This window comes from Epinephelus fuscoguttatus, linkage group LG19, assembly GCF_011397635.1.
Source record: "Epinephelus fuscoguttatus linkage group LG19, E.fuscoguttatus.final_Chr_v1".
NCBI classification, from domain to species: Eukaryota; Metazoa; Chordata; class Actinopteri; order Perciformes; family Serranidae; genus Epinephelus; species Epinephelus fuscoguttatus.
Genome location: NC_064770.1, coordinates 40879703 through 40906735, shown reverse-complemented (window position 1 = coordinate 40906735; position 27033 = coordinate 40879703). Strand labels below are relative to the sequence as shown.

At 38.1% G+C, this 27033-nt stretch overlaps 2 protein-coding genes across 2 annotated transcripts; one reads left to right on the top strand and one right to left on the bottom strand.

The window, feature by feature from the left end:
* Positions 1 to 6893: 6893 nt before the first annotated feature.
* rdm1 (RAD52 motif containing 1) lies at positions 6894 to 19375 on the bottom strand. Its single transcript, XM_049562290.1, has 8 exons — positions 19322 to 19375; positions 16656 to 16759; positions 16167 to 16346; positions 15958 to 16086; positions 15716 to 15878; positions 15128 to 15226; positions 14866 to 14942; positions 6894 to 7111 (listed from the first exon to the last, which is right to left on the bottom strand). Exons 2-8 carry the CDS (start codon positions 16752 to 16754, stop codon positions 7031 to 7033), a joined length of 828 nt encoding a protein of 275 aa, XP_049418247.1. The 5' UTR covers positions 16755 to 16759; positions 19322 to 19375; the 3' UTR covers positions 6894 to 7030.
* Positions 19376 to 21353: 1978 nt separating this feature from the next.
* On the top strand, positions 21354 to 25770 carry LOC125880193 (interferon a3-like). Its single transcript, XM_049562506.1, has 5 exons — positions 21354 to 21509; positions 23585 to 23659; positions 23858 to 24010; positions 24191 to 24268; positions 25648 to 25770. The coding sequence occupies exons 1-5, from the start codon at positions 21387 to 21389 to the stop codon at positions 25768 to 25770; spliced, it is 552 nt and encodes a 183-aa protein (XP_049418463.1). The 5' UTR covers positions 21354 to 21386.
* Positions 25771 to 27033: the final 1263 nt, after the last annotated feature.

Below are 27033 nucleotides of genomic sequence, written 5' to 3'. Positions count from 1 at the left end.
GTATAGCATGTTGTCCAAAATCATGTAAAAAAGTCATAGTGTAGCATGTCGTCCAAAATCATGTAAAAAAGTCATAGTATAGCATGTGGTCCAAAATCATGTAAAAAAGTCATAGTATAGCATGTGGTCCAAAATCATGAAAAAAAGTCATAGTATAGTATGTTGCCTAAAATCATGTAAAAAACATCATAGTATAGTATGTCGTCCAAAATCATGTAAAAAAAAGTCATAGTACAGCATGTGGTCCAAAATCATGAAAAGAAGTCATAGTATAGTATGTTGCCCAAAATCATGTAAAAAACATCATAGTATAGTATGTCGTCCAAAATCATGTAAAAAAGTCATAGTATAGCATGTGGTCCAAAATCATGTAAAAAAGTCATAGTATAGCATGTCGTCCAAAATCATGAAAAAAAGTCATAGTATAGCATGTGGTCCAAAATCATGAAAAAAAGTGATAGTATAGCATGTGGTCCAAAATCATATAAAAAAGTTATTGTATAGCATGTCATCCAAAATCATGTAAACAAAAGTTGTAATATAGCATGTCATCCAAATACATTTAAAAAAAGACATAGTATAGTATGTCGTCCACAATTACTTAAAAAAGTCATGCTATAGTATGTCATACAAAATCATTTAAATAAGTCATAGTATAGTGTGTTGTCGGAAATCATATGGAAAAAGTCATAGTATAGCATGTCGTCCAAAACCATGTTAACGAAAGTCATAGTATAGCATGTCGTCTGAAATCATGAAAAAGTAGACATAGTATAGTATGTTGTCCAAAATCATGAAAAAAGTCATCGTGTAGCATGTCGTCCAAAATCATATAAAAAAGTCATAGTATAGCATGTCGTCCAAAATCATGTAAAAAAAGTCATAGTATAGCATGTGGTCCAAAATCATGTAAAAAAAGTCATAGTATAGCATGTGGTCCAAAATCATGTAAAAAAAGTCATAGTATAGCATGTGGTCCAAAATCATGTAAAAAAGTCATAGTATAGCATGTCGTCCAAAACCATGAAAAAAAGTCATAGTATAGCATGTCGTCCAAAATCATGTAAAAAAGTCATAGTATAGCATGTCGTCCAAAATCATGTAAAAAAGTCATAGTATAGCATGTGGTCCAAAATCATGAAAAAAAGTCATAGTATAGCATGTCGTCCAAAATCATGTAAAAAACATCATAGTATAGTATGTCGTCCAAAATCATGAAAAAAAGTCATAGTATAGCATGTTGTTCAAAATCATGAAAAACAGTCATAGTATAGTATGTCGTCCAACAATGATGAAAAAAGTCATAGTATAGCATGTCGTCCAAAATCATATAAAAAAGTCATAGTATAGCATGTTGTCCAAAATCATTGAAAAAACGTCATAGTATAACATGTGGTCCAAAATCATTGAAAAAAAAAGTCATAGTATATTATGTCATCCAAAATCATGAAAAAAAATCATAGTATAGTATGTCATCCAAAATCATGTAAAAAAGTCATAGTGTAGCATGTGGTCCAAAATCATGTAAAAAAGTCATAGTGTAGCATGTCGTCCAAAATCATGAAAAAAAGTCATAGTATAGCATGTGGTCCAAAATCATGAAAAAACGTCATAGTATAGCATGTTGTCCAAAAATCATGAAAAAGTTATAGTATAGCATGTGGTTCAAAATCATGAGAAAAAGTCATAGTATAGCATGTTGTCCAAAATCATGAGAAAAAGTCATAGTATAGCATGTTGTCCAAAATCATGAGAAAAAGTCATAGTATAGCATGTCGTCCAAAATCATGAAAAAAAGTCATAGTATAGCATGTGGTCCAAAATCATGTAAAAAAGTCATAGTATAGCATGTGGTCCAAAATCATGTAAAAAAGTCATAGTATAGCATGTGGTCCAAAATCATGTAAAAAAGTCATAGTGTAGCATGTCGTCCAAAATCATGAAAAAAAGTCATAGTATAGCATGTGGTCCAAAATCATGTAAAAAAGTCATAGTATAGCATGTCGTCCAAAATCATGTAAAAAAGTCATAGTATAGCATGTCGTCCAAAATCATGAAAAAAAGTCATAGTATAGTATTTCGTTCAAAATCATGAAAAAAAGTCATAGTATAGCATGTCGTCCAAAATCATGAAAAAAAGTCATAGTATAGCATGTGGTCCAAAATCATGTAAAAAAGTCATAGTATAGCATGTCGTCCAAAATCATGTAAAAAGTCATAGTATAGCATGTCGTCCAAAATCATGTAAAAGTCAAAGTATAGCAAGTTGTCCAAAATCATGAAAAAATTCATAGTGTAGCATGTCGTCCAAAATCATGAAAAAGTCATAGTATAGCATGTGGTCCAAAATCATGTAAAAGTCATAGTATAGCATGTGGTCCAAAATCATGAAAGGAAAATCATAGTATAGCATGTGGTCCAAAATGATGGAAAAGTCATAGTGTAGCATGTCGTCCAAAATCATGAAAAAAAGTCATAGTATAGCATGTGGTCCAAAATCATGTAAAAAAGTCATAGTATAGCATGTCGTCCAAAATCATGTAAAAAGTCATAGTATAGCATGTCGTCCAAAATCATGTAAAAAGTCATAGTATAGCATGTGGTCCAAAATCATGTAAAAAAGTCATAGTATAGCATGTGGTCCAAAATCATGAAAAAAAGTCATAGTATAGCATGTGGTCCAAAATCATGTAAAAAAGTCATAGTGTAGCATGTCGTCCAAAATCATGAAAAAAAGTCATAGTGTAGCATGTGGTCCAAAATCATGTAAAAAAGTCATAGTATAGCATGTGGTCCAAAATCATGTAAAAAAGTCATAGTGTAGCATGTCGTCCAAAATCATGAAAAAAAGTCATAGTATAGCATGTGGTCCAAAATCATGTAAAAAAGTCATAGTATAGCATGTGGTCCAAAATCATGAAAAAAAGTCATAGTATAGTATGTTGCCTAAAATCATGTAAAAAAGTCATAGTATAGCATGTGGTCCAAAATCATGTAAAAAAGTCATAGTATAGCATGTTGTCCAAAATCATGTAAAAAAGTCATAGTATAGCATGTGGTCCAAAATCATGTAAAAAAGTCATAGTATAGCATGTTGTCCAAAATCATGTAAAAAAGTCATAGTATAGCATGTGGTCCAAAATCATGTAAAAAAGTCATAGTATAGCATGTGGTCCAAAATCATGTAAAAAAGTCATAGTATAGCATGTTGTCCAAAATCATGTAAAAAAGTCATAGTATAGCATGTGGTCCAAAATCATGTAAAAAAGTCATAGTATAGCATGTTGTCCAAAATCATGTAAAAAAGTCATAGTATAGCATGTGGTCCAAAATCATGTAAAAAAGTCATAGTATAGCATGTGGTCCAAAATCATGTAAAAAAAGTCATAGTATAGCATGTGGTCCAAAATCATGTAAAAAAGTCATAGTATAGCATGTTGTCCAAAATCATGTAAAAAAAGTCATAGTATAGCATGTGGTCCAAAATCATGTAAAAAAGTCATAGTATAGCATGTGGTCCAAAATCATGAAAAAAAGTCATAGTATAGCATGTTGTCCAAAATCATGAAAAAAAGTCATAGTATAGCATGTGGTCCAAAATCATGAAAAAAAGTCATAGTATAGCATGTTGTCCAAAATAATGAAAAAGTATTCATAGTTTAGCATGTCGTCCAAAATCATGAAAAAAGTCATAGTATAGCATGTGGTCCAAAATAATGTAAAAAAGTCATAGTATAGCATGTGGTCCAAAATCATGTAAAAAAGTCATAGTATAGCATGTTGTCCAAAATCATGTAAAAAAGTCATAGTATAGCATGTGGTCCAAAACCATGAAAAAAAAGTCATAGTATAGCATGTCGTCCAAAATCATGTAAAAAAGTCATAGTATAGTATGTCGTCCAAAATCATGTAAAAAAGTCATAGTATAGCATGTCGTCCAAAATCATGTAAAAAAGTCATAGTATAGTATGTCGTCCAAAATCATGTAAAAAAGTCATAGTATAGCATGTAGTCCAAAATCATGAAAAAAAGTCATAGTATAGTATGTTGCCTAAAATCATGTAAAAAAAGTCATAGTATAGCATGTGGTCCAAAATCATGTAAAAAAGTCATAGTATAGCATGTGGTCCAAAATCATGAAAAAAAGTCATAGTATAGCATGTGGTCCAAAACCATGAAAAAAAGTCATAGTATAGCATGTCGTCCAAAATCGTGAAAAGTAGTCATAGTATAGTATGTGGTCCAAAACCATGAAAAAAGTCATAGTATAGCATGTCGTCCAAAATCATGAAAAAAAGTCATAGTATAGCATGTGGTCCAAAATCATGAAAAAAAGTCATAGTATAGCATGTGGTCCAAAATCATGTAAAAAAGTCATAGTATAGCATGTCGTCCAAAATCATGAAAAAAAGTCATAGTATAGTATGTTGCCTAAAATCATGTAAAAAACATCATAGTATATCATGTCGTCCAAAATGTTGAAAAAATGTCATAGTATAGCATGTTGCCTAAAATCATGAAAAAAAACGTCATAGTATAGCATGTTGCCTAAAATCATGAAAAAAAATGTCATAGTATAGCATGTTGCCTAAAATCATGAAAAAAAACGTCACAGTATAGCATGTGGTCCAAAATCATGAAAAAAAAGTCATAGTATAGCATGTGGTCCAAAATCATGTAAAAAAGTCATAGTATAGCATGTCGTCCAAAATCATGAAAAAAAGTCATAGTATAGTATGTTGCCTAAAATCATGTAAAAAACATCATAGTATATCATGTCGTCCAAAATGTTGAAAAAATGTCATAGTATAGCATGTTGCCTAAAATCATGAAAAAAAACGTCATAGTATAGCATGTTGCCTAAAATCAGGAAAAAAAACATCATAGTATAGCATTTCAGAAAAAATGAGAGTGTAGTATTTTGAGATAGATAGTACTTCATTGATCCCAAACTAGGACATTCTTGTGTTACAGCAGCAATGAATCAAACATTATGTGGACAGCATTATACATGTAAATACTGGAAGGTAAAACGGATCAAAATAAAATATATGAGAATATAGAAATGTAAAATATATACAAAAATAATTAGCACTAAAATTTAAAATGTACAAGAGAAAAATACAGAAGTAAAATACACTGAACAAAATTGGCATGCTGATTGCAGGAATGTCCACCAGAGCTGTTGCCTGTGAATTGAATGTTCATTTCTCTACCATAAGCCATCTCCAAAGGCGTTTCAGACAGTTTGGCAGTACATCCAACCGGCCTCACAACCACAGACCACATGTAACCACACCAGCCCAGGACCTCCACATCCAGCATGTTCACCTCCAAGATCGTCTGAGACCAGCCACCCGGACAGCTGCTGCAACAATCGGTTTGCATAACCAAAGAATTTCTGCACAAACTGTCAGAAACCGTCTCAGGGAAGCTCATCTGCATGCTCGTCGTCCTCATCGGGGTCTCGACCTGACTGCAGTTCGTTGTCGTAACCAACTTGAGTGGGCAAATGCTCACATTCAATGGCGTCTGGCACGTTGGAGAGGTGTTCTCTTCATGGATGAATCCCGGTTTTCACTGTTCAGGGCAGATGGCAGACAGCATGTGTGGCGTCGTGTGGGGGGGGGCGGTTTGCTGATGTCAACGCTGTGGATCGAGTGGCCCATGGTGGCGGTGGGGTTATGGTATGGGCAGGCGTATGTTATGGACAATGAACACAGGTGCATTTTATTGATGGCATTTTGAATGCACAGAGGTACCGTGACGAGATCCTGAGGCCCATTGTTGTGCCATTCATCCACGACCATCACCTCATGTTGCAGCATGATAATGCACGGCCCCATGTTGCAAGGATCTGTACACAATTCCTGGAAGCTGAAAACATCCCAGTTCTTGCATGGCCAGCATACTCACCGGACATGTCACCCATTGAGCATGTTTGGGATGCTCTGGATCGGCGTATACGACAGCGTGTTCCAGTTCCTGCCAATATCCAGCAACTTTGCACAGCCATTGAAGAGGAGTGGACCAACATTCCACAGGCCACAATCAACAACCTGATCAACTCTATGCGAAGGAGATGTGTTGCACTGCGTGAGGCAAATGGTGGTCACACCAGATACTGAAAACTGCACATTTCAGAGTGGCCTTTTATTGTGGCCAGCCTAAGGCACACCTGTGCAATATTCATGCTGTCTAATCAGCATCTTGATATGCCACACCTGTGAGGTGGGATGGATTATCTCGGCAAAGGAGAAGTGCTCACTAACACAGATTTAGACAGATTTGTGAACAATATTTGTGAGGAAATGGTCTTTAGTGTGGATAGAAAATGTTTTGGATCTTTGAGTTCAGCTCATGAAAAATGGGAGCAAAAACAAAAGTGGTGCGTTTATATTTTTGTTCAGTGTAAAAAGGTCAAAATTGCAGGTGTAAAAAAAGATCAGTTATAAAGTCATCACAGTGAGAAGTGAGGTAGAGGTTGTAAAACATGTTCAAAATAACAAGTGTGAGATGAGTTATGACCAGCAGTGCAAACAATGGTTGGAATGTAAGTATGAAGCTATACAAGCTCCATGTTGAAGAAAATCATCATAATATAGTGTTGGGAAAAAAATCATATGAGTCACTTTTTATGTTGAAAAAAATGTGTCAACGGTGAGAGGGTTAGGGTTATAAAAATAATTACACTCAGTGTAGTGTTGTTGTGTCTCTGTTATTATAAAGTGAAATGTAATAAATCACAGAAAGAATAGAAACAGCCTCTCAGTGATGCTCATGTGGCATCTCATGTCATTACTGACACAGTTCAGACATCAGTAGGACATCTTCAGTGTCACACAGCAGAGACCTGAGCAGGAACAACCAATCAGAGCACAGACTTACTTCTATTCACTTTATTTCAAACAGCAAACTGACGGGTAACAGACATAAAACTCATTTTATAAATATATTAAACATCAACATGAAACTGTCCTCTGAGTCTGTCCCAATGTCCTCTGAGTCTGTCCCAATGTCCTCTGAATCCCTACGATACAGTCAGATCCCAGTCTTCATCATCACCCTCCTCTTCATCAGGAGCAAAGTCACTCCAGGAAAACTCCCTCACCTAGGAGACAGAGCCATCATCATCATCATCATCATCAAAGATCTGTAACATCAGATGTGTGGATTTTAACTACTGAATCATTTTGATGAAAAGAAATTAAAAGATGTTTATAATGAGTTGGATCAGATGTTTATAATGAGTTGGATCAGATGTTAATAATGAGTTGGATCAGATGTTTATAATGAGTTGGATCAGATGTTTATAATGAGTTGGATCAGATGTTAATAATGAGTTGGATCAGATGTTTATAATGAGTTGGATCAGATGTTAATAATGAGTTGGATCAGATGTTAATGAGTTGGATCAGATGTTTATAATGAGTTGGATCAGATGTTAATAATGAGTTGGATCAGATGTTAATAATGAGTTGGATCAGATGTTAATGAGTTGGATCAGATGTTTATAATGAGTTGGATCAGATGTTTATAATGAGTTGGATCAGATGTTAATAATGAGTTGGATCAGATGTTAATGAGTTGGATCAGATGTTTATAATGAGTTGGATCAGATGTTAATAATGAGTTGGATCAGATGTTAATGAGTTGGATCAGATGTTTATAATGAGTTGGATCAGATGTTTATAATGAGTTGGATCAGATGTTAATAATGAGTTGGATCAGATGTTAATAATGAGTTGGATCAGATGTTAATGAGTTGGATCAGATGTTTATAATGAGTTGGATCAGATGTTTATAATGAGTTGGATCAGATGTTAATGAGTTGGATCAGATGTTTATAATGAGTTGGATCAGATGTTAATGAGTTGGATCAGATGTTAATAATGAGTTGGATCAGATGTTAATAATGAGTTGGATCAGATGTTAATGAGTTGGATCAGATGTTTATAATGAGTTGGATCAGATGTTAATAATGAGTTGGATCAGATGTTAATGAGTTGGATCAGATGTTTATAATGAGTTGGATCAGATGTTAATAATGAGTTGGATCAGATGTTAATGAGTTGGATCAGATGTTTATAATGAGTTGGATCAGATGTTTATAATGAGTTGGATCAGATGTTAATAATGAGTTGGATCAGATGTTAATGAGTTGGATCAGATGTTAATAATGAGTTGGATCAGATGTTTATAATGAGTTGGATCAGATGTTTATAATGAGTTGGATCAGATGTTAATGAGTTGGATCAGATGTTAATAATGAGTTGGATCAGATGTTAATGAGTTGGATCAGATGTTTATAATGAGTTGGATCAGATGTTTATAATGAGTTGGATCAGATGTTAATAACGAGTTGGATCAGATGTTAATAACGAGTTGGATCAGATGTTAATAACGAGTTGGATCAGATGTTTATAACGAGTTGGATCAGATGTTTATAACGAGTTGGATCAGATGTTTATAACGAGTTGGATCAGATGTTAATAACGAGTTGGATCAGATGTTAATAACGAGTTGGATCAGATGTTAATAATGAGTTGGATCAGATGTTAATGAGTTGGATCAGATGTTAATGAGTTGGATCAGATGTTTATAATGAGTTGGATCAGATGTTTATAATGAGTTGGATCAGATGTTAATAATGAGTTGGATCAGATGTTAATAATGAGTTGGATCAGATGTTTATAATGAGTTGGATCAGATGTTTATAATGAGTTGGATCAGATGTTTATAATGAGTTGGATCAGATGTTTATAATGAGTTGGATCAGATGTTAATAATGAGTTGGATCAGATGTTAATGAGTTGGATCAGATGTTTATAATGAGTTGGATCAGATGTTTATAATGAGTTGGATCAGATGTTAATAATGAGTTGGATCAGATGTTAATGAGTTGGATCAGATGTTTATAATGAGTTGGATCAGATGTTTATAATGAGTTGGATCAGATGTTAATAATGAGTTGGATCAGATGTTAATGAGTTGGATCAGATGTTTATAATGAGTTGGATCAGATGTTTATAATGAGTTGGATCAGATGTTTATAATGAGTTGGATCAGATGTTAATAATGAGTTGGATCAGATGTTAATGAGTTGGATCAGATGTTTATAATGAGTTGGATCAGATGTTTATAATGAGTTGGATCAGATGTTTATAATGAGTTGGATCAGATGTTAATAATGAGTTGGATCAGATGTTAATGAGTTGGATCAGATGTTTATAATGAGTTGGATCAGATGTTTATAATGAGTTGGATCAGATGTTAATAATGAGTTGGATCAGATGTTAATGAGTTGGATCAGATGTTTATAATGAGTTGGATCAGATGTTAATAATGAGTTGGATCAGATGTTAATAATGAGTTGGATCAGATGTTAATAATGAGTTGGATCAGATGTTAATGAGTTGGATCAGATGTTTATAATGAGTTGGATCAGATGTTAATAATGAGTTGGATCAGATGTTTATAATGAGTTGGATCAGATGTTTATAATGAGTTGGATCAGATGTTTATAATGAGTTGGATCAGATGTTAATAATGAGTTGGATCAGATGTTAATGAGTTGGATCAGATGTTTATAATGAGTTGGATCAGATGTTTATAATAAGTTGGATCAGATGTTAATAATGAGTTGGATCAGATGTTAATAATGAGTTGGATCAGATGTTTATAATGAGTTGGATCAGATGTTAATAATGAGTTGGATCAGATGTTAATGAGTTGGATCAGATGTTTATAATGAGTTGGATCAGATGTTAATGAGTTGGATCAGATGTTAATAATGAGTTGGATCAGATGTTTATAATGAGTTGGATCAGATGTTAATAATGAGTTGGATCAGATGTTTATAATGAGTTGGATCAGATGTTTATAATGAGTTGGATCAGATGTTAATAATGAGTTGGATCAGATGTTTATAATGAGTTGGATCAGATGTTAATAATGAGTTGGATCAGATGTTAATAATGAGTTGGATCAGATGTTAATAATGAGTTGGATCAGATGTTAATAATGAGTTGGATCAGATGTTAATAATGAGTTGGATCAGATGTTAATAATGAGTTGGATCAGATGTTTATAATGAGTTGGATCAGATGTTTATAATGAGTTGGATCAGATGTTAATAATGAGTTGGATCAGATGTTAATAATGAGTTGGATCAGATGTTAATGAGTTGGATCAGATGTTTATAATGAGTTGGATCAGATGTTAATAATGAGTTGGATCAGATGTTTATAATGAGTTGGATCAGATGTTTATAATGAGTTGGATCAGATGTTTATAATGAGTTGGATCAGATGTTAATGAGTTGGATCAGATGTTTATAATGAGTTGGATCAGATGTTTATAATAAGTTGGATCAGATGTTAATAATGAGTTGGATCAGATGTTAATAATGAGTTGGATCAGATGTTTATAATGAGTTGGATCAGATGTTAATAATGAGTTGGATCAGATGTTAATGAGTTGGATCAGATGTTTATAATGAGTTGGATCAGATGTTTATAATGAGTTGGATCAGATGTTAATGAGTTGGATCAGATGTTAATAATGAGTTGGATCAGATGTTAATAATGAGTTGGATCAGATGTTTATAATGAGTTGGATCAGATGTTAATAATGAGTTGGATCAGATGTTAATAATGAGTTGGATCAGATGTTAATAATGAGTTGGATCAGATGTTTATAATGAGTTGGATCAGATGTTAATAATGAGTTGGATCAGATGTTTATAATGAGTTGGATCAGATGTTTATAATGAGTTGGATCAGATGTTTATAATGAGTTGGATCAGATGTTAATGAGTTGGATCAGATGTTAATAATGAGTTGGATCAGATGTTAATAATGAGTTGGATCAGATGTTAATAATGAGTTGGATCAGATGTTTATAATGAGTTGGATCAGATGTTTATAATGAGTTGGATCAGATGTTTATAATGAGTTGGATCAGATGTTAATGAGTTGGATCAGATGTTAATAATGAGTTGGATCAGATGTTAATAATGAGTTGGATCAGATGTTTATAATGAGTTGGATCAGATGTTAATAATGAGTTGGATCAGATGTTTATAATGAGTTGGATCAGATGTTAATGAGTTGGATCAGATGTTAATGAGTTGGATCAGATGTTAATAATGAGTTGGATCAGATGTTTATAATGAGTTGGATCAGATGTTAATGAGTTGGATCAGATGTTTATAATGAGTTGGATCAGATGTTAATGAGTTGGATCAGATGTTAATGAGTTGGATCAGATGTTTATAATGAGTTGGATCAGATGTTAATGAGTTGGATCAGATGTTAATAATGAGTTGGATCAGATGTTTATAATGAGTTGGATCAGATGTTTATAATGAGTTGGATCAGATGTTAATGAGTTGGATCAGATGTTAATAATGAGTTGGATCAGATGTTTATAATGAGTTGGATCAGATGTTAATAATGAGTTGGATCAGATGTTTATAATGAGTTGGATCAGATGTTTATAATGAGTTGGATCAGATGTTAATGAGTTGGATCAGATGTTTATAATGAGTTGGATCAGATGTTAATAATGAGTTGGATCAGATGTTTATAATGAGTTGGATCAGATGTTAATAATGAGTTGGATCAGATGTTAATAATGAGTTGGATCAGATGTTAATGAGTTGGATCAGATGTTTATAATGAGTTGGATCAGATGTTAATAATGAGTTGGATCAGATGTTAATGAGTTGGATCAGATGTTTATAATGAGTTGGATCAGATGTTAATAATGAGTTGGATCAGATGTTAATAATGAGTTGGATCAGATGTTTATAATGAGTTGGATCAGATGTTAATGAGTTGGATCAGATGTTTATAATGAGTTGGATCAGATGTTAATAATGAGTTGGATCAGATGTTAATAATGAGTTGGATCAGATGTTAATAATGAGTTGGATCAGATGTTTATAATGAGTTGGATCAGATGTTAATGAGTTGGATCAGATGTTTATAATGAGTTGGATCAGATGTTTATAATGAGTTGGATCAGATGTTAATAATGAGTTGGATCAGATGTTAATGAGTTGGATCAGATGTTTATAATGAGTTGGATCAGATGTTAATAATGAGTTGGATCAGATGTTTATAATGAGTTGGATCAGATGTTTATAATGAGTTGGATCAGATGTTAATAATGAGTTGGATCAGATGTTAATAATGAGTTGGATCAGATGTTTATAATGAGTTGGATCAGATGTTAATAATGAGTTGGATCAGATGTTAATGAGTTGGATCAGATGTTTATAATGAGTTGGATCAGATGTTTATAATGAGTTGGATCAGATGTTAATGAGTTGGATCAGATGTTTATAATGAGTTGGATCAGATGTTTATAATGAGTTGGATCAGATGTCAATGAGTTGGATCAGATGTTAATGAGTTGGATCAGATGTTAATAATGAGTTGGATCAGATGTTTATAATGAGTTGGATCAGATGTTTATAATGAGTTGGATCAGATGTTAATAATGAGTTGGATCAGATGTTAATGAGTTGGATCAGATGTTAATAATGAGTTGGATCAGATGTTAATAATGAGTTGGATCAGATGTTAATAATGAGTTGGATCAGATGTTTATAATGAGTTGGATCAGATGTTAATAATGAGTTGGATCAGATGTTAATGAGTTGGATCAGATGTTTATAATGAGTTGGATCAGATGTTAATAATGAGTTGGATCAGATGTTTATAATGAGTTGGATCAGATGTTAATAATGAGTTGGATCAGATGTTAATGAGTTGGATCAGATGTTTATAATGAGTTGGATCAGATGTTAATGAGTTGGATCAGATGTTTATAATGAGTTGGATCAGATGTTAATAATGAGTTGGATCAGATGTTAATAATGAGTTGGATCAGATGTTTATAATGAGTTGGATCAGATGTTTATAATGAGTTGGATCAGATGTTTATAATGAGTTGGATCAGATGTTAATAATGAGTTGGATCAGATGTTTATAATGAGTTGGATCAGATGTTAATAATGAGTTGGATCAGATGTTTATAATGAGTTGGATCAGATGTTTATAATGAGTTGGATCAGATGTTTATAATGAGTTGGATCAGATGTTAATAATGAGTTGGATCAGATGTTTATAATGAGTTGGATCAGATGTTTATAATGAGTTGGATCAGATGTTAATGAGTTGGATCAGATGTTTATAATGAGTTGGATCAGATGTTTATAATGAGTTGGATCAGATGTTAATAATGAGTTGGATCAGATGTTAATGAGTTGGATCAGATGTTAATAATGAGTTGGATCAGATGTTTATAATGAGTTGGATCAGATGTTTATAATGAGTTGGATCAGATGTTAATAATGAGTTGGATCAGATGTTAATAACGAGTTGGATCAGATGTTAATGAGTTGGATCAGATGTTTATAATGAGTTGGATCAGATGTTAATGAGTTGGATCAGATGTTTATAACGAGTTGGATCAGATGTTTATAATGAGTTGGATCAGATGTTTATAACGAGTTGGATCAGATGTTAATAACGAGTTGGATCAGATGTTTATAATGAGTTGGATCAGATGTTTATAATGAGTTGGATCAGATGTTAATAATGAGTTGGATCAGATGTTTATAATGAGTTGGATCAGATGTTAATAATGAGTTGGATCAGATGTTAATAATGAGTTGGATCAGATGTTTATAATGAGTTGGATCAGATGTTAATAATGAGTTGGATCAGATGTTTATAATGAGTTGGATCAGATGTTAATAATGAGTTGGATCAGATGTTTATAATGAGTTGGATCAGATGTTAATGAGTTGGATCAGATGTTAATAATGAGTTGGATCAGATGTTTATAATGAGTTGGATCAGATGTTTATAACGAGTTGGATCAGATGTTTATAATGAGTTGGATCAGATGTTTATAATGAGTTGGATCAGATGTTAATAACGAGTTGGATCAGATGTTTATAATGAGTTGGATCAGATGTTAATAATGAGTTGGATCAGATGTTAATGAGTTGGATCAGATGTTAATAATGAGTTGGATCAGATGTTTATAATGAGTTGGATCAGATGTTTATAACGAGTTGGATCAGATGTTTATAATGAGTTGGATCAGATGTTTATGATGAGTTGGATCAGATGTTAATAACGAGTTGGATCAGATGTTTATAATGAGTTGGATCAGATGTTAATAATGAGTTGGATCAGATGTTAATGAGTTGGATCAGATGTTTATAACGAGTTGGATCAGATGTTTATAATGAGTTGGATCAGATGTTTATAATGAGTTGGATCAGATGTTAATAACGAGTTGGATCAGATGTTTATAACGAGTTGGATCAGATGTTTATAATGAGTTGGATCAGATGTTAATAATGAGTTGGATCAGATGTTTATAATGAGTTGGATCAGATGTTTATAATGAGTTGGATCAGATGTTTATAATGAGTTGGATCAGATGTTAATGAGTTGGATCAGATGTTAATGAGTTGGATCAGATGTTTATAATGAGTTGGATCAGATGTTTATAATGAGTTGGATCAGATGTTTATAATGAGTTGGATCAGATGTTAATGAGTTGGATCAGATGTTAATAATGAGTTGGATCAGATGTTAATAATGAGTTGGATCAGATGTTTATAATGAGTTGGATCAGATGTTAATAATGAGTTGGATCAGATGTTTATAATGAGTTGGATCAGATGTTAATGAGTTGGATCAGATGTTTATAATGAGTTGGATCAGATGTTAATGAGTTGGATCAGATGTTAATAATGAGTTGGATCAGATGAGATGTTTAACCTCTAACTGACCAATCAGAGCTTGGACACAGGCGGCTGAAGACAGGTGAGTTTACCTGGAGGACTCCTTCAGTCTGCTCAGGCAGGAACTGATCTGATGTCTGTTTCACCTCCACCATCACTTTACCATTTCCTGCAGAGACACAGAGACGGGTCACTTACACAGGTCTGAGATCAGCTCACAGCTCCGAGTGTGCACGCCAGCATCAGTAATCAGAGCTTTTATACCCAATAATCAGAGTATTTATAACCAGTAATATAAACAGTAATCAGAGTATTTATACCCAGTAATATGAACAGTAATCAGAGTATTTATACCCAGTAATATGAGCAGTACAGCAGTGAAGGCCTGGACCAGAGCCTTCTCTCTGACCTGCTTCTGTAATCGACATCGTTTCTGTATCAGAACATCTGGACCTGCAGAGAGAGACACACACACACACACACACACACACACACACACACAGGCTTTACTCTTTGATTTACATTTAATCAAATGTAACTGTCATTATTTTTTATTATTTGTTTTAATGGATTGTTTTTCCCCCAAACTAAGACTGTCTGGAAACATCATCACTTGAGATCTGCTGAGGTGAATCCTGCAGAGTACACATGCAGCAGGTGAAGCTGTCCTCACCTGTGCAGGTAAAGCTGTCCTCACCTGTGCAGGTGAAGCTGTCCTCACCTGTGCAGGTGAAGCTGTCCTCACCTGTGCAGGTAAAGCTGTCCTCACCTGCAGCAGGTAAAGCTGTCCTCACCTGCAGCAGGTGAAGCTGTCGTCACCTGAGCAGGTAAAGCTGTCCTCACCTGCAGCAGGTGAAGCTGTCCTCATCTGCAGCAGGTAAAGCTGTCCTCACCTGAGCAGGTGAAGCTGTCCTCATCTGCAGCAGGTAAAGCTGTCCTCACCTGAGCAGGTGAAGCTGTCCTCCACCACGGCTGCTGCTCTGGTCACCTGACCGTGATGAGGGAAGGACAGCTGCAGCAGACAGCCAAACCTCAGCCTCCTCCGTCTGACTCCTCCCTCTTCCTCCTCCTCCTCACCTTCTTCTTCGTTGGTGAGCTCCTTCAGCTGAGGACGACAGACACAGACAGGAAATCACCTGCTGTCCCACTAACTCACCTGTGTGTAAAGGTGTAAACTGACTCACTGTGATGATGTCAGAGGTCCAGCCGTTAAATCCCAGGCAGTGATTGGCCAGTTCAAGGCAGCGGGCGTGGCTCAGAGGTCTGCTGCTGTCCAACAGGAAGTGAGGAGTCTGTTTGGAGCTCAGCCTCACCTGAGAAGAGCATGTGATGAAGTCTCATTATAAACCACAGAAGAAGAAGAGCAGGTGATGACAGCGTGTGAGGTGATGACCTTGAGTGGAGAGTTCTGGAACAGTGGGCGTCCATCAGTCTGTTGTTGAGCCTTTAAGGCCTGAGCAGCAGAGTAGAACTTGATGAGGGCGTAGAAACCAGGCGGGTTGAGCGGAGCGTTAGGACACACCTTCAGCAGGTAGAGAGGACCGTAGGACGAGAACACGCTGTACAACCCCTCCTAAAGGACAACACACACACACACACCAGGTGGACTCACATAGACCTGACCCCCAAGTAGACTCACATAGACCTGATCCCCAGGTGGACTCACATAGACCTGACCCCCTGGTGGACTCACATAGATCTGACCCCCAGGTGGACTCACATAGACCTGACCCCCAAGTAGACTCACATAGACCTGACCCCCAGGTGGACTCACATAGACCTGACCCCCAAGTAGACTCACATAGACCTGACCCCCAGGTGGACTCACATAGACCTGACCCCCAAGTAGACTCACATAGACCTGACCCCCAGGTGGACTTACGTAGATCTGGTCCTCAGTGTGAGACGGCTGGATGTCCCACACAAACAGAGTCTTATTGTTGTCCACGGGAACCTTGAACTCCAGGATGTCCACCTCCATCACACCTGCACAGGAAACAGGAAACGCTCTCCCACAATTAAAAACACATCTAACAGAAAATGTCCCAGTGGGGACAGAGGACACTCACAGCTCATGGACAGACAGGAAGAGCAGCAGCACTGGTCACTGCCGTCAGCCACCACACTGAAGTTAGTTTAAGGTTGGATGTTGGACAGACATTCAATCTGGAAATTGCTGCGTCTTTGGCCTCAGTTCTCAGATCTCAACTAGATCTCAACGCTGACACGGCCATCATGACACGACGTCAGACGAACTTCTCACTCAAGTCAAAAGATTTCGACTTGCACGCAGACGTAATTTCATATCTTTTCATTGTTTTCATTGAAGTGCAAATTCAAATCTACTTGTGTCTCTGCACTGACTTTGTTTGTAATCTCGCCACATCAAACCCTCGGATCACGTTCAGTGTGAACACATCATTACGGCGTCCCGTGGTTGCAGAGCTGCAGTTTTAGACGTACGTATGGAGATGGTTAAATATATCTTTGAGATTGTTTTTACTAAAATAACGTTAGCCTTGTGTTCACAGCATTTTAAAGTGAAAAGCAGAGAACTTTTCCACAAGCTAGCGCACTAGCTCGTTAGCTAACATTGTCTCCATCAGCTCCTTGATCATGGATCATTGCAGAATATAGTAACTTTGACCACGGTCCATTTTAGGAGGACGTCTTCTGTGTTCAGATTATCAAACGGACGATGGATCACTGATGTTTGTTTCTGCCTGCCAGCATTAGCTAGTGTAAGTAGCTACAGACCCCACCTCCCTCCCTCTGGTTCTTCTCATGGAGGAGCAGACCACAGTCTGGGTCAGCGGGTTCGACTCAGAGTCAGGACGCTTGTCATTTTTTCCCCGGGGGCTTCGTGTTCCTGTCCTCCAGATGGGCGGACTTGTTCCTCCGGACCATCCATTCTAATGTTAGCATGAGCCCTCATGACAGTATCAACCAACAGCAACACTGGTAGGGCTGTAGTCTCCTGGTGGACTAGTCGATTATTTGGTCGCTGTGCTCTCCTCCAACCAAATTCTCATTGGTCGAATAATCTCCGTGTTACTTTCATAAGGAGAAAAGTGCTACATCAACAGCTTTGCAGGATTAATCCATTATTTCCTGCGGCGGGGGGACAGGCTAAGTTACCTGTCAACAACGGGGGTGTTTTCAAAACACAACGGGGGTGTTTTCAAAACACCCTCGCCCACCCTCACGCTCAGCGTCACGGTGACACAGACCTCCTGTCTGTCTCTGTGAGCTGAAACCATTTCCCTCAGTGGAAACAAAGCTTTGATTTACGTTAATTTCACAGATAAGAAACAATAAATTGTGAAGACAATAAAGCCTCCACTAAAATAGCATTTTAAGTCTTGTGTGTGATTTATCCTGGCTTCATATGAGCAGAGGAAATGTCGCTATGCTAATGTATACCATGTAAAATACCATAGGCTGGCGCTAATAACGTTAGCATGTTGTATTTGTTTGGAAAACGTGTTTAGTATAAGACAGTTGTTTTGTCAGTGAATGTTGTGAGTTGTAATGGAGCCAAATTATGTGCCGTTACCTTTGTTACATGTTGCTGTTGTCCCTGGTTTTATATGAGAAGAGGAAAAGATCGCTACACGCTAGGCTAATTTATAGAATGTAAAATGTCATAGGCTTGTGCTAATAACATTAGCATGTTGTATTGGTGGTGGAAATGTGTCCAGATAAAGACAAGTGTTTGTCTGTGAATGCTGCGAGTTATAGTGAAGCCAGTTTGCGTACTTGTGTTTGAAACTGTCTCTATGAAGCCATGTTTACTGTGTGTTTAATGTGTGTTTAATGTGTGTTTAAACTGCAGAGTGACACAGACACACCACCACAGAAGTAAAAATAACACGCAGATTTTTTATTTTTTTCCCACGACTAATCGATTAGTTGAAGATTATGTGCCCAAGATTTTCTTTGGTTGACAACAGCTCTAAACACTGGACAGCTTGTCAGCGAGTTAACACTGGCAGCTTCTGCTGTTTTATTTCTATTCTGACCCTCCCTGAGTGACCAGAGGAAAATCCACGACCCCACCACCACCTCGTGCAAATGAGACATAGAAATGTCACTTTTTAAAATCAGATCTGGTGACGTGTGTTCGCGCATGATGCGTCCATGACCGTCAGGAATTTGAAAAATCCAATGATAATTTATGTTTTTAGTTTCTGGCTGATAGCTGGTGCCCCCCCCATAAGTAACGAACAGTCCCTTAAAGTCGTTAAACCGTAACGAACGGTGCGTGAGTAGTAGTTACTTAATCAGGTTGTGTTCTGTAAACAAGTTAACAATGAACGTGACGTTAATTACCGGATGCCACGGTGGTACAGACCGTACCGGCGGAGCGGCGTTAAAATGTCTGTGTAATGGACTTTGGCGGAGAGTTCACGGAACATGTCGGTTTAAATTGAAGCTGCAGCTGAATCACCTCCTTCTGCCCGGTAATTTACCGGAAGCTGTCTGACTCCCGGTGTTAATGCTGTTGTCTGCTGTCCGGTAATTTACTGTTTGTTGAAGTTTACTCACCGTCACTTTTCTGTCTCCATCGAACAAACAGGAATAACCGCGCTTCCGCTGAGGGGGGCGGGGCCTACTACAGTAGCTAATGAGAATACAGATGGAAGTGACGACATCTCCATCTGGCCAATCACAGTGTCCCTATTCACTTACTTTATATATTTTATCAATATTTAGAAAGAAATTCAACATTTTTTTATATAACGAACCATTTTATTAAAATTAATGTGTAAATAACGGTGTTTTTAATTATTATCTGATGTATTTTATCATGTTATTTTTGTTTAATGAGCTTCTGATGAAACAGTTTAAATAAGGACAGAGTTCGCTCTGAAAATTAATCCATATTAATCTATAAACAAAATCTTCAATGGTACTAAAATGGTTCCAAAAGTCTTAAAAATGTTCAGACATTGAACATTTTTAATAATTTAAAGAATTTGGCATCACACAGATCAGGACAGAGAAACCAACGACACTCCTTTACATTTACATCCAATCAAATCAAAACGATAATCCCTGACCCTCCCTGAGTGACCGGAGGATAATCCCTGACCCTCCCTGAGTGACCGGAGGTTAATCCCTGACCCTCCCTGAGTGACCGGAGGTTAATCCGTGACCCTCCCTGAGTGACCGGAGGATAATCCCTGACCCTCCCTGAGTGACTGGAGGTTAATCCCTGACCCTCCCTGAGTGACTGGAGGTTAATCCCTGACCCTCCCTGAGTGACTTCTGTCTCCAGCAGCTTCTTATTGATTCATTGATGATCATTTGTTTTTATTCCTCTGTTGTGATAAATGTTCATCCTGATGATCAATAAAGTTTAATTTGATGTGACATCACATTCACTTTCTGATTGTTGTTACCTCATGAATGACATCACCAGGTATGACATCACAGCGTTGCATCAGCAGCATCAATTTCCTTGTCACCAGAAAGTAAAACCGATGGTGACGTAATCTCTGAGCCAAACTACAGAGAAGCAGGATGGACGGATGTGACGGTGCCTTCAAAATAAGAGCGAGACATTACTAACATCAGGCAGGAGAGCTGACGGTGTTCCTGTTTCACGTCTCCGACATGTTTGAATTAAACTCAGTCTCCACTTCCTGTCAGAGTCTCCACTTCCTGTCCGCTCAGTGATGAAAACTCACATCTGTTCTGTGATAGAGGGAAACAGAGGACGTTTCCGGTTTTATTTTGAAAGGGTGTGTACTACCTGTGTGTGATCTGTGCGAGCCAGTTTGGAAAATGAAAGTGAAGGGACTTCTCCATCCTCAGAGAAAACTTCCCTCGTCAGCTCACACAGGACAACACGACCTCATTTATATTCAACATTAATAAACATAATAAGATTCAGCTTTAAATTATTACTATTTAATGTTACTGTTAATTATCTGCAATATGTTATCTGTTCATCTTCTGAACGTCTTCACTGATACCAGATTTAAAATTATTAAATTAAATCAAATTAGATTCAGTTTTAGTATATTTAATAACTTCATGTCTATGAAGGAACAAAGAACATTTACTGCGGAACTGAACTCAAGAACAACCTCATGTGCTTTGTTGTCCAAGTGTCTTTTTGTTTGTTTGTTTGTTTGTTTTGTTTGTTGTTGTTTTTAACCGTACATGTTGATTCAGAGGTGTCACAGGTCCAAGAATAAAACATTATAATAATTTAACATTAATAAATGAGCTGTTTTAAATCCTGTGAACTTTCAGTTTGGATACTTTGAGAATGTTTCACTAATAAAACTTTTAATAAAACTTTTAATCAAACATGTAAATGTAACATGTTACTGTGTGTGTGTGTGTGTGTGTGTGTGTGTGTGTGTGTGTGTGTGTGTGTGTGTCTGTGTGTGTGTCTGTGTGTCTGTGTGTGTGTGTGTGTCTGTGTGGAAAGGGAGAGTGAAAAGAAAGATAGAAAGTGGGAATTTCTGTCAGTCTTTCACTCTGTGTGTTTAAATGCAGCATGTTGGACACACTGAGACACAAACATTCCACCGGCAGCACCTGCCTCTTCATTGTATCCTTCATTATCTTCATCATCGTTGTCTTCATCGTCTTCATCATGACCAGCTGGACCGTCCTGCTCGTCGTCCTCTGCAGCTCCCTGACCCCTGTCCTCGGCTGTGATTGGCTCCACCACTACGGTCACCTGAGCAACAAGTCTCTGCACCTGCTCCATCAAATGGTGAGTACGACTGACACAAGGACCCTTGAGGAGCTTCCAGGGTCCTTGAAGAGATTCTAGGAGTCATATACATATATAATATATTCTTTGATATACTTTTTTAAATACTACCAGCCACTTTATTAGGTACACCTGTTCAACTGCTCGTCAACACAGATATCTAATCAGCCAATCAGGTGTCAGCAGCTCATTAACATTTAGTCATGTAGACATGGTGAAGACGAGCTGCTGAAGTTCAAACGTAGTATCAGAATGATGAACACTGGAGGCACTGGGAGCACTGGGAGCACTGGGAGCTGTGACCCCAAGACTGGGAAAGTGTCTCCATCAGATTCAGGTCCAACATCTGAGATCTGTCCAGGAGAACAGCTGAGATAGGCTACTGAACCCTGAGGCCTAGTCCACACGGGTCCATGTCATTGTTCTGATACGTGATTATTACCGTAGCTGCGTATTTCTGCCTTGATGGTGCGCCGCGACCGGCTCTGGGTCAGCTGGGAAAGGCTTGAGGCGGAGCAGGCTCACGGCTTATGTGTTTGTCACTTTCTTTTTCATTTTAACCCACACCATGATCTTTTCCTGACCCTAACCAAGTGGTTTTTGTGCCTAAACCTAACCAGACCTTAACCACAGGGCATCATGATGATTTCAGAACAACAGGACTTCGGAACAATGAGTTTAATATGGTCGGAACAATGGGCTGTCAGACCAATGGACAGTTCCCGTCCACACAGACCCGTGTACTTCTGACACCATGGATCATTCTATGTGATTTGGCTGTTTGGCCACACGCAACCGTGTTTCTTTGAAACCGGAGTCCAGGGTGAAGTTTTTGGAAGACTCCGGTGCCAGCAGGATAACCACGGTATTTTATTACCTGTCGCGTTGTTTGACGTCAGAGCGACGGTAAATAGCTCTTTTCTAAAAGTTTACTAACTACTAAAATCCCACATCCTGCACTCTGCACTTAGCCCGTATGTGAATGTTTACCGTTGCTATGGCAACAAGTGACAGCTGATGTTAGCGTCAGTTAGCTTAGCTCAATAACCCAAACAATAACCCATAAAAACATAATTCAACATATTTAAACAAAATCAACAGCAGCTACCAACAGTTACAGTCCTTACAGCCTTAGCTAATGTGCTGTCACAGGTCAGAGTGTCAACATTAAAGTAATAACAGCTTAAATCCCTGAGGAACTACGGTAGCATTAGTGACAGTTGCATCCACTCGTATGCAGTTACCTTATGTTACAGAAGCACAAACTATATAAACAAGATATCTATTAAGGGTACACCACTGATCAAATCTGAAGGTGCTTGGGTGACATTTACCCACCTGACAGAATAAATGAAAACATTTTGCTGGCAGTAGCTTAACTTTAGGTGTAACTGCCAACTGAAGAACCAACCGTTTACATACCCAGAGTTGCTCTTGTGCATTTCCTCAAATCAGTTAGGCTTTATTTATGGATATCCAGCTGCTCGACCCAAAGACCAGCGAAGGAGGCTGCTCCTGTTGCTAGCTACCCCAACTACACTACCACGACAGCAGCGACGGGCCTGCCAGCAGAGGTTCTGGATCCGGCCAGGTCGCTGCTCTCGTGGTAGTGCAGTTGGTCGTTCAGGTGCCTCTGCTGTTGAATTAGATCGCGCTACTTTTATGGATCAGGTTGTTTTTGTTTTCTGCACTTCCCTATTCCGGTATTGACTCTGACTTCTGGATGGTTAAAATGACTTTTCCGTTAGAAGTCACATCACCACCTACTGCTTTGGCATGTGCATCATGTGGATATCATATTTTTTATAACACCACTGTGGACAAATTTTTTTTGGAAACCAGAGCCCGAAATAGCCTACTTGAGTTTCAGGAGTACACGGGTCCGTATGGACTAGACTCAGACTGCCAGGACTCTGGTACATGACCTGACACAGCACAGTGTGATCAAACACATCAGGTGTTATTAATAATTCATCTAATGATGAACGATATTTATGACGGACATGTTTCAGTTCAGATGTTTTATGATGAAAAAAATAAAGTTTCCAACACGTGGACGTCTGTTTGTGTTTCAGGGCGGTCAGCTGACCGAAGAGGACTGTCCAGTTCCCTTTCCAAGCAAATTCTACGATCGCATACGGAACGCCACGGTAATCAGTCTGTCTGTCTGTCTGTCTGTCTGTCAGACACTGTAACTTCTGTCAGTGACGACGCCCACGCTGTCTTCATTATTATTCTTCAGGACACATTTTTACTCACAAACATGTAAACAGCTGTGTTGATGACATCAGCTCTGTCAGCCAATCATAGGGCTACACTTTACACCTGTGTCCTCTGTCTGTCCCCAGGTGATGTCCCAGCTGGTTTTCATCAGAGACAGTCTGGAGCTGATTGCAGGTCTCTATCTCCATGACAACCGCTCCTCCGTTGGCTGGGACACAGACAAGACAGAACGCTTCCTGATGACCATCCACAGACAGGTGGACGGACTCAACAGCTGTGTAAGTAGACAGATGGACACATCAACTTTCACTTCATTTCCTTTTACATCTTCAGCGTCATTTCCTTTTACATCTTTCACTTCATTTGCTTTGATATGTTCAGCTTCATTTCCTTAAATTTTACTTCAGATTTTACCACTGAACACAGACAAATAATCTGACCTGTATTTTTGTCTTCAGGTGTCGACCAACAGACGAGCAGACAGCAGGCTGAGGAAATACTACAGGAGGCTGGAGACCCGAACTCTGTACAACACTGTAAGTACAAGTACTGTAGTTCTGATTGTAGTACTGACTGTAGTGCTGACTGTAGTGCTGACTGTAGTACTGACTGTAGTTCTGACTGTAGTGCTGACTGTAGTTCTGACTGTAGTACTGACTGTAGTTCTGACTGTAGTACTGACTGTAGTTCTGACTGTAGTTCTGACTGTAGTACTGACTGTAGTACTGACTGTCATTCTGACTGTCATTCTGACTGTAGTACTGACTGTAGTCTTGACTGTAGTACTGACTGTAGTTCTGACTGTCATTCTGACTGTAGTACTGACTGTAGTCTTGACTGTAGTTCTGACTGTCATTGTGACTGTAGTACTGACTGTAGTTCTGACTGTCATTCTGACTGTAGTTTTGACTGTAGTTCTGACTGTAGTGTTGACTGTAGTTCTGACTGTCATTCTGACTGTAGTTCTGACTGTCATTCTGACTGTAGTTTTGACTGTAGTACTGGCTGTAGTACTGGCTGTAGTTCTGACTGTAGTTCTGACTGTCATTCTGACTGTAGTTCTGACTGTAGTTCTGACTGTCATTCTGACTGTAGTTTTGACTGTAGTACTGACTGTAGTACTGACTGTAGTGTTGACTGTAGTTCTGACTGTCATTCTGACTGTAGTTCTGACTGTAGTTCTGACTGTCATTCTGACTGTAGTTTTGACTGTAGTACTGGCTGTAGTTCTGACTGTAGTACTGCCTGTAGTTTTTACTGTAGTACTGACTGTAGTTCTGACTGTCATTCTGACTGTAGTACTGACTGTAGCTCTGACTGTAGTTTTGACTGTAGTACTGACTGTAGTTCTGACTGTCATTCTGACTGTAGTTCTGACTGTAGTGCTGACTGTAGTTCTGACTGTCATTCTGACTGTAGTGCTGACTGTAGTACTGACTGTCATTCTGACTGTAGTTTTGACTGTAGTACTGACTGTAGTTCTGACTGTAGTACTGACTGTCATTCTGACTGTAGTTCTGACTGTAGTGCTGACTGTAGTTCTGACTGTCATTCTGACTGTAGTGCTGACTGTAGTACTGACTGTCATTCTGACTGTAGTTTTGACTGTAGTACTGACTGTAGTTCTGACTGTAGTACTGACTGTCATTCTGACTGTAGTTTTGACTGTAGTGCTGACTGTAGTTCTGACTGTAGTACTGACTGTCATTCTGACTGTAGTTTTGACTGTAGTACTGACTGTAGTTCTGACTGTAGTACTGACTGTCATTCTGACTGTAGTTTTGACTGTAGTACTGACTGTAGTTCTGACTGTAGTGTTGACTGTAGTTCTGACTGTAGTACTGACTGTAGTTCTGACTGTAGTACTGACTGTCATTCTGAGTGTAGTTCTGACTGTAGTGCTGTGTGTTCACAGGGTGGTAGTGCTGTGTCCTGGGAGCTGATCAGGAAGGAGAGCAGACGACACCTCCATCAGTTGGACGTGTTGGTGGCGTGCATCAGAGCTGCAGTTGCCAATGGGAGGCGCTGTACGACTTAGCACTGACACCACTGCGTAATCTCCAGCGATACGTGTTGTGTTCTGCCATCAGGACGTTGTTTTTCTCTGTGAGAGACGACTCTTAGCTTTTATTGACATTCTATTTATTTACTTATTTATTTATTTATTTATTTATTCATCATGTTGTTAAATTATTTATTTTGTATTTACTCTGAACTGACTCTGACTCTGAATCTGATTGTACTTGAAAACTTTTTTATAACTGACAATAAAAATATTTATGCAGCTCATCTTTGAAGTGTTGGATGTTTGTGAAGAACACGCAAAAAAATGTGCCAGAGGTTTGGCAAGTGTGGCGAGCGTGGTGCAGGTGGCACGGGTGGCAAGCATTCCCCCACAGTGCGGCTGTCGATGGATAACAGTTAGTTAGTTAGTCTTGAGTGTTTCTGTGTCGGTCTGTAGTTTGATGCTGCTGCTGCTATCTAGTTTTCTGCACTGTGCACCACCAGGGTCTGGGAGCTACATAGCGTTAACAGTGCTGCTTTTTTTGGCCATTACCACTAACAATGTTGTGCCAACCCAACAGCGTTGCCATGGAAACACTGTGCCCACCCTCGGGTGTCACCCCACGTCGCCCCAGTGAGTAAGCGGCTCACCTCTGAGCTGTAAATCTATGACTGTTAGCATAGTTAACAGTGTTAGCACAGCTAGTGGGGCTAACATAGTAAGCAATGCTAACAGGGGTTTGTAATTAAAAATTAAGCTGCTGACTCACTGAGGTGAGCTGGGTGGGCACAATGTTTCCATGGCCTCTGCCACTGGGACAGCATAACCAGCTGTAACTACCAAATGAGCTAGCTAAGGTTAGCTCCTTCCCACTGGCCAGAATGTTTCCACATGCTAACGTAGCTAACCAGCAGTCTGTCAGCAGAGCTGACAGGAAATAAAATAAAAGGCTGAACAAATTGCACTTTGAAATGCAGTGCTAAAGCTAACAGAGTCAGCGCAGCTCAGACTAAAAGAAAAGGCCTGTTGGGTTTAAGTTAATTTCAGTTAATGAGAATCGGCCTGAGTGAACCCAAACTGACGTCTGTTCTCTGGAAGTGTTCGTGTTACATGATGCGCTGACCTCATCAGTTCCCGCAGTGCTGATATTGACCAACACGCCACACTGACTCTCAGGTGGGACACACCTGTACCTGCTTGATGGGGTCATCCCTATGTTTCCCGGGTTCTATGTTCCCCCATTAACCAAATAGGGTTCTATGTTTCCCGCTTAGTTGAGCGGGAAACATAGAACCT

What these genes read in the sequence shown, in the direction of transcription:
- rdm1 (XM_049562290.1), bottom strand. Translation starts at nt 16,754, where the DNA reads ATGGAGGTGGACATCCTGGAGTTCAAGGTTCCCGTGGACAACAATAAG. An exon ending in ACACTGAGGACCAGATCTAC is followed by an intron (nt 16,347 to 16,655) that starts GTAAGTCCACCT and finishes GTTGTCCTTTAG; the next exon opens with GAGGGGTTGTACAGCGTGTT. An exon ending in GGACAGCTTCACCTGCTCAG is followed by an intron (nt 15,227 to 15,715) that starts GTGAGGACAGCT and finishes CTCTCTCTGCAG; the next exon opens with GTCCAGATGTTCTGATACAG.
- LOC125880193 (XM_049562506.1), top strand. Translation starts at nt 21,387, where the DNA reads ATGACCAGCTGGACCGTCCTGCTCGTCGTCCTCTGCAGCTCCCTGACC. An exon ending in TGCACCTGCTCCATCAAATG is followed by an intron (nt 21,510 to 23,584) that starts GTGAGTACGACT and finishes TTTGTGTTTCAG; the next exon opens with GGCGGTCAGCTGACCGAAGA. An exon ending in ATCGCATACGGAACGCCACG is followed by an intron (nt 23,660 to 23,857) that starts GTAATCAGTCTG and finishes GTCTGTCCCCAG; the next exon opens with GTGATGTCCCAGCTGGTTTT.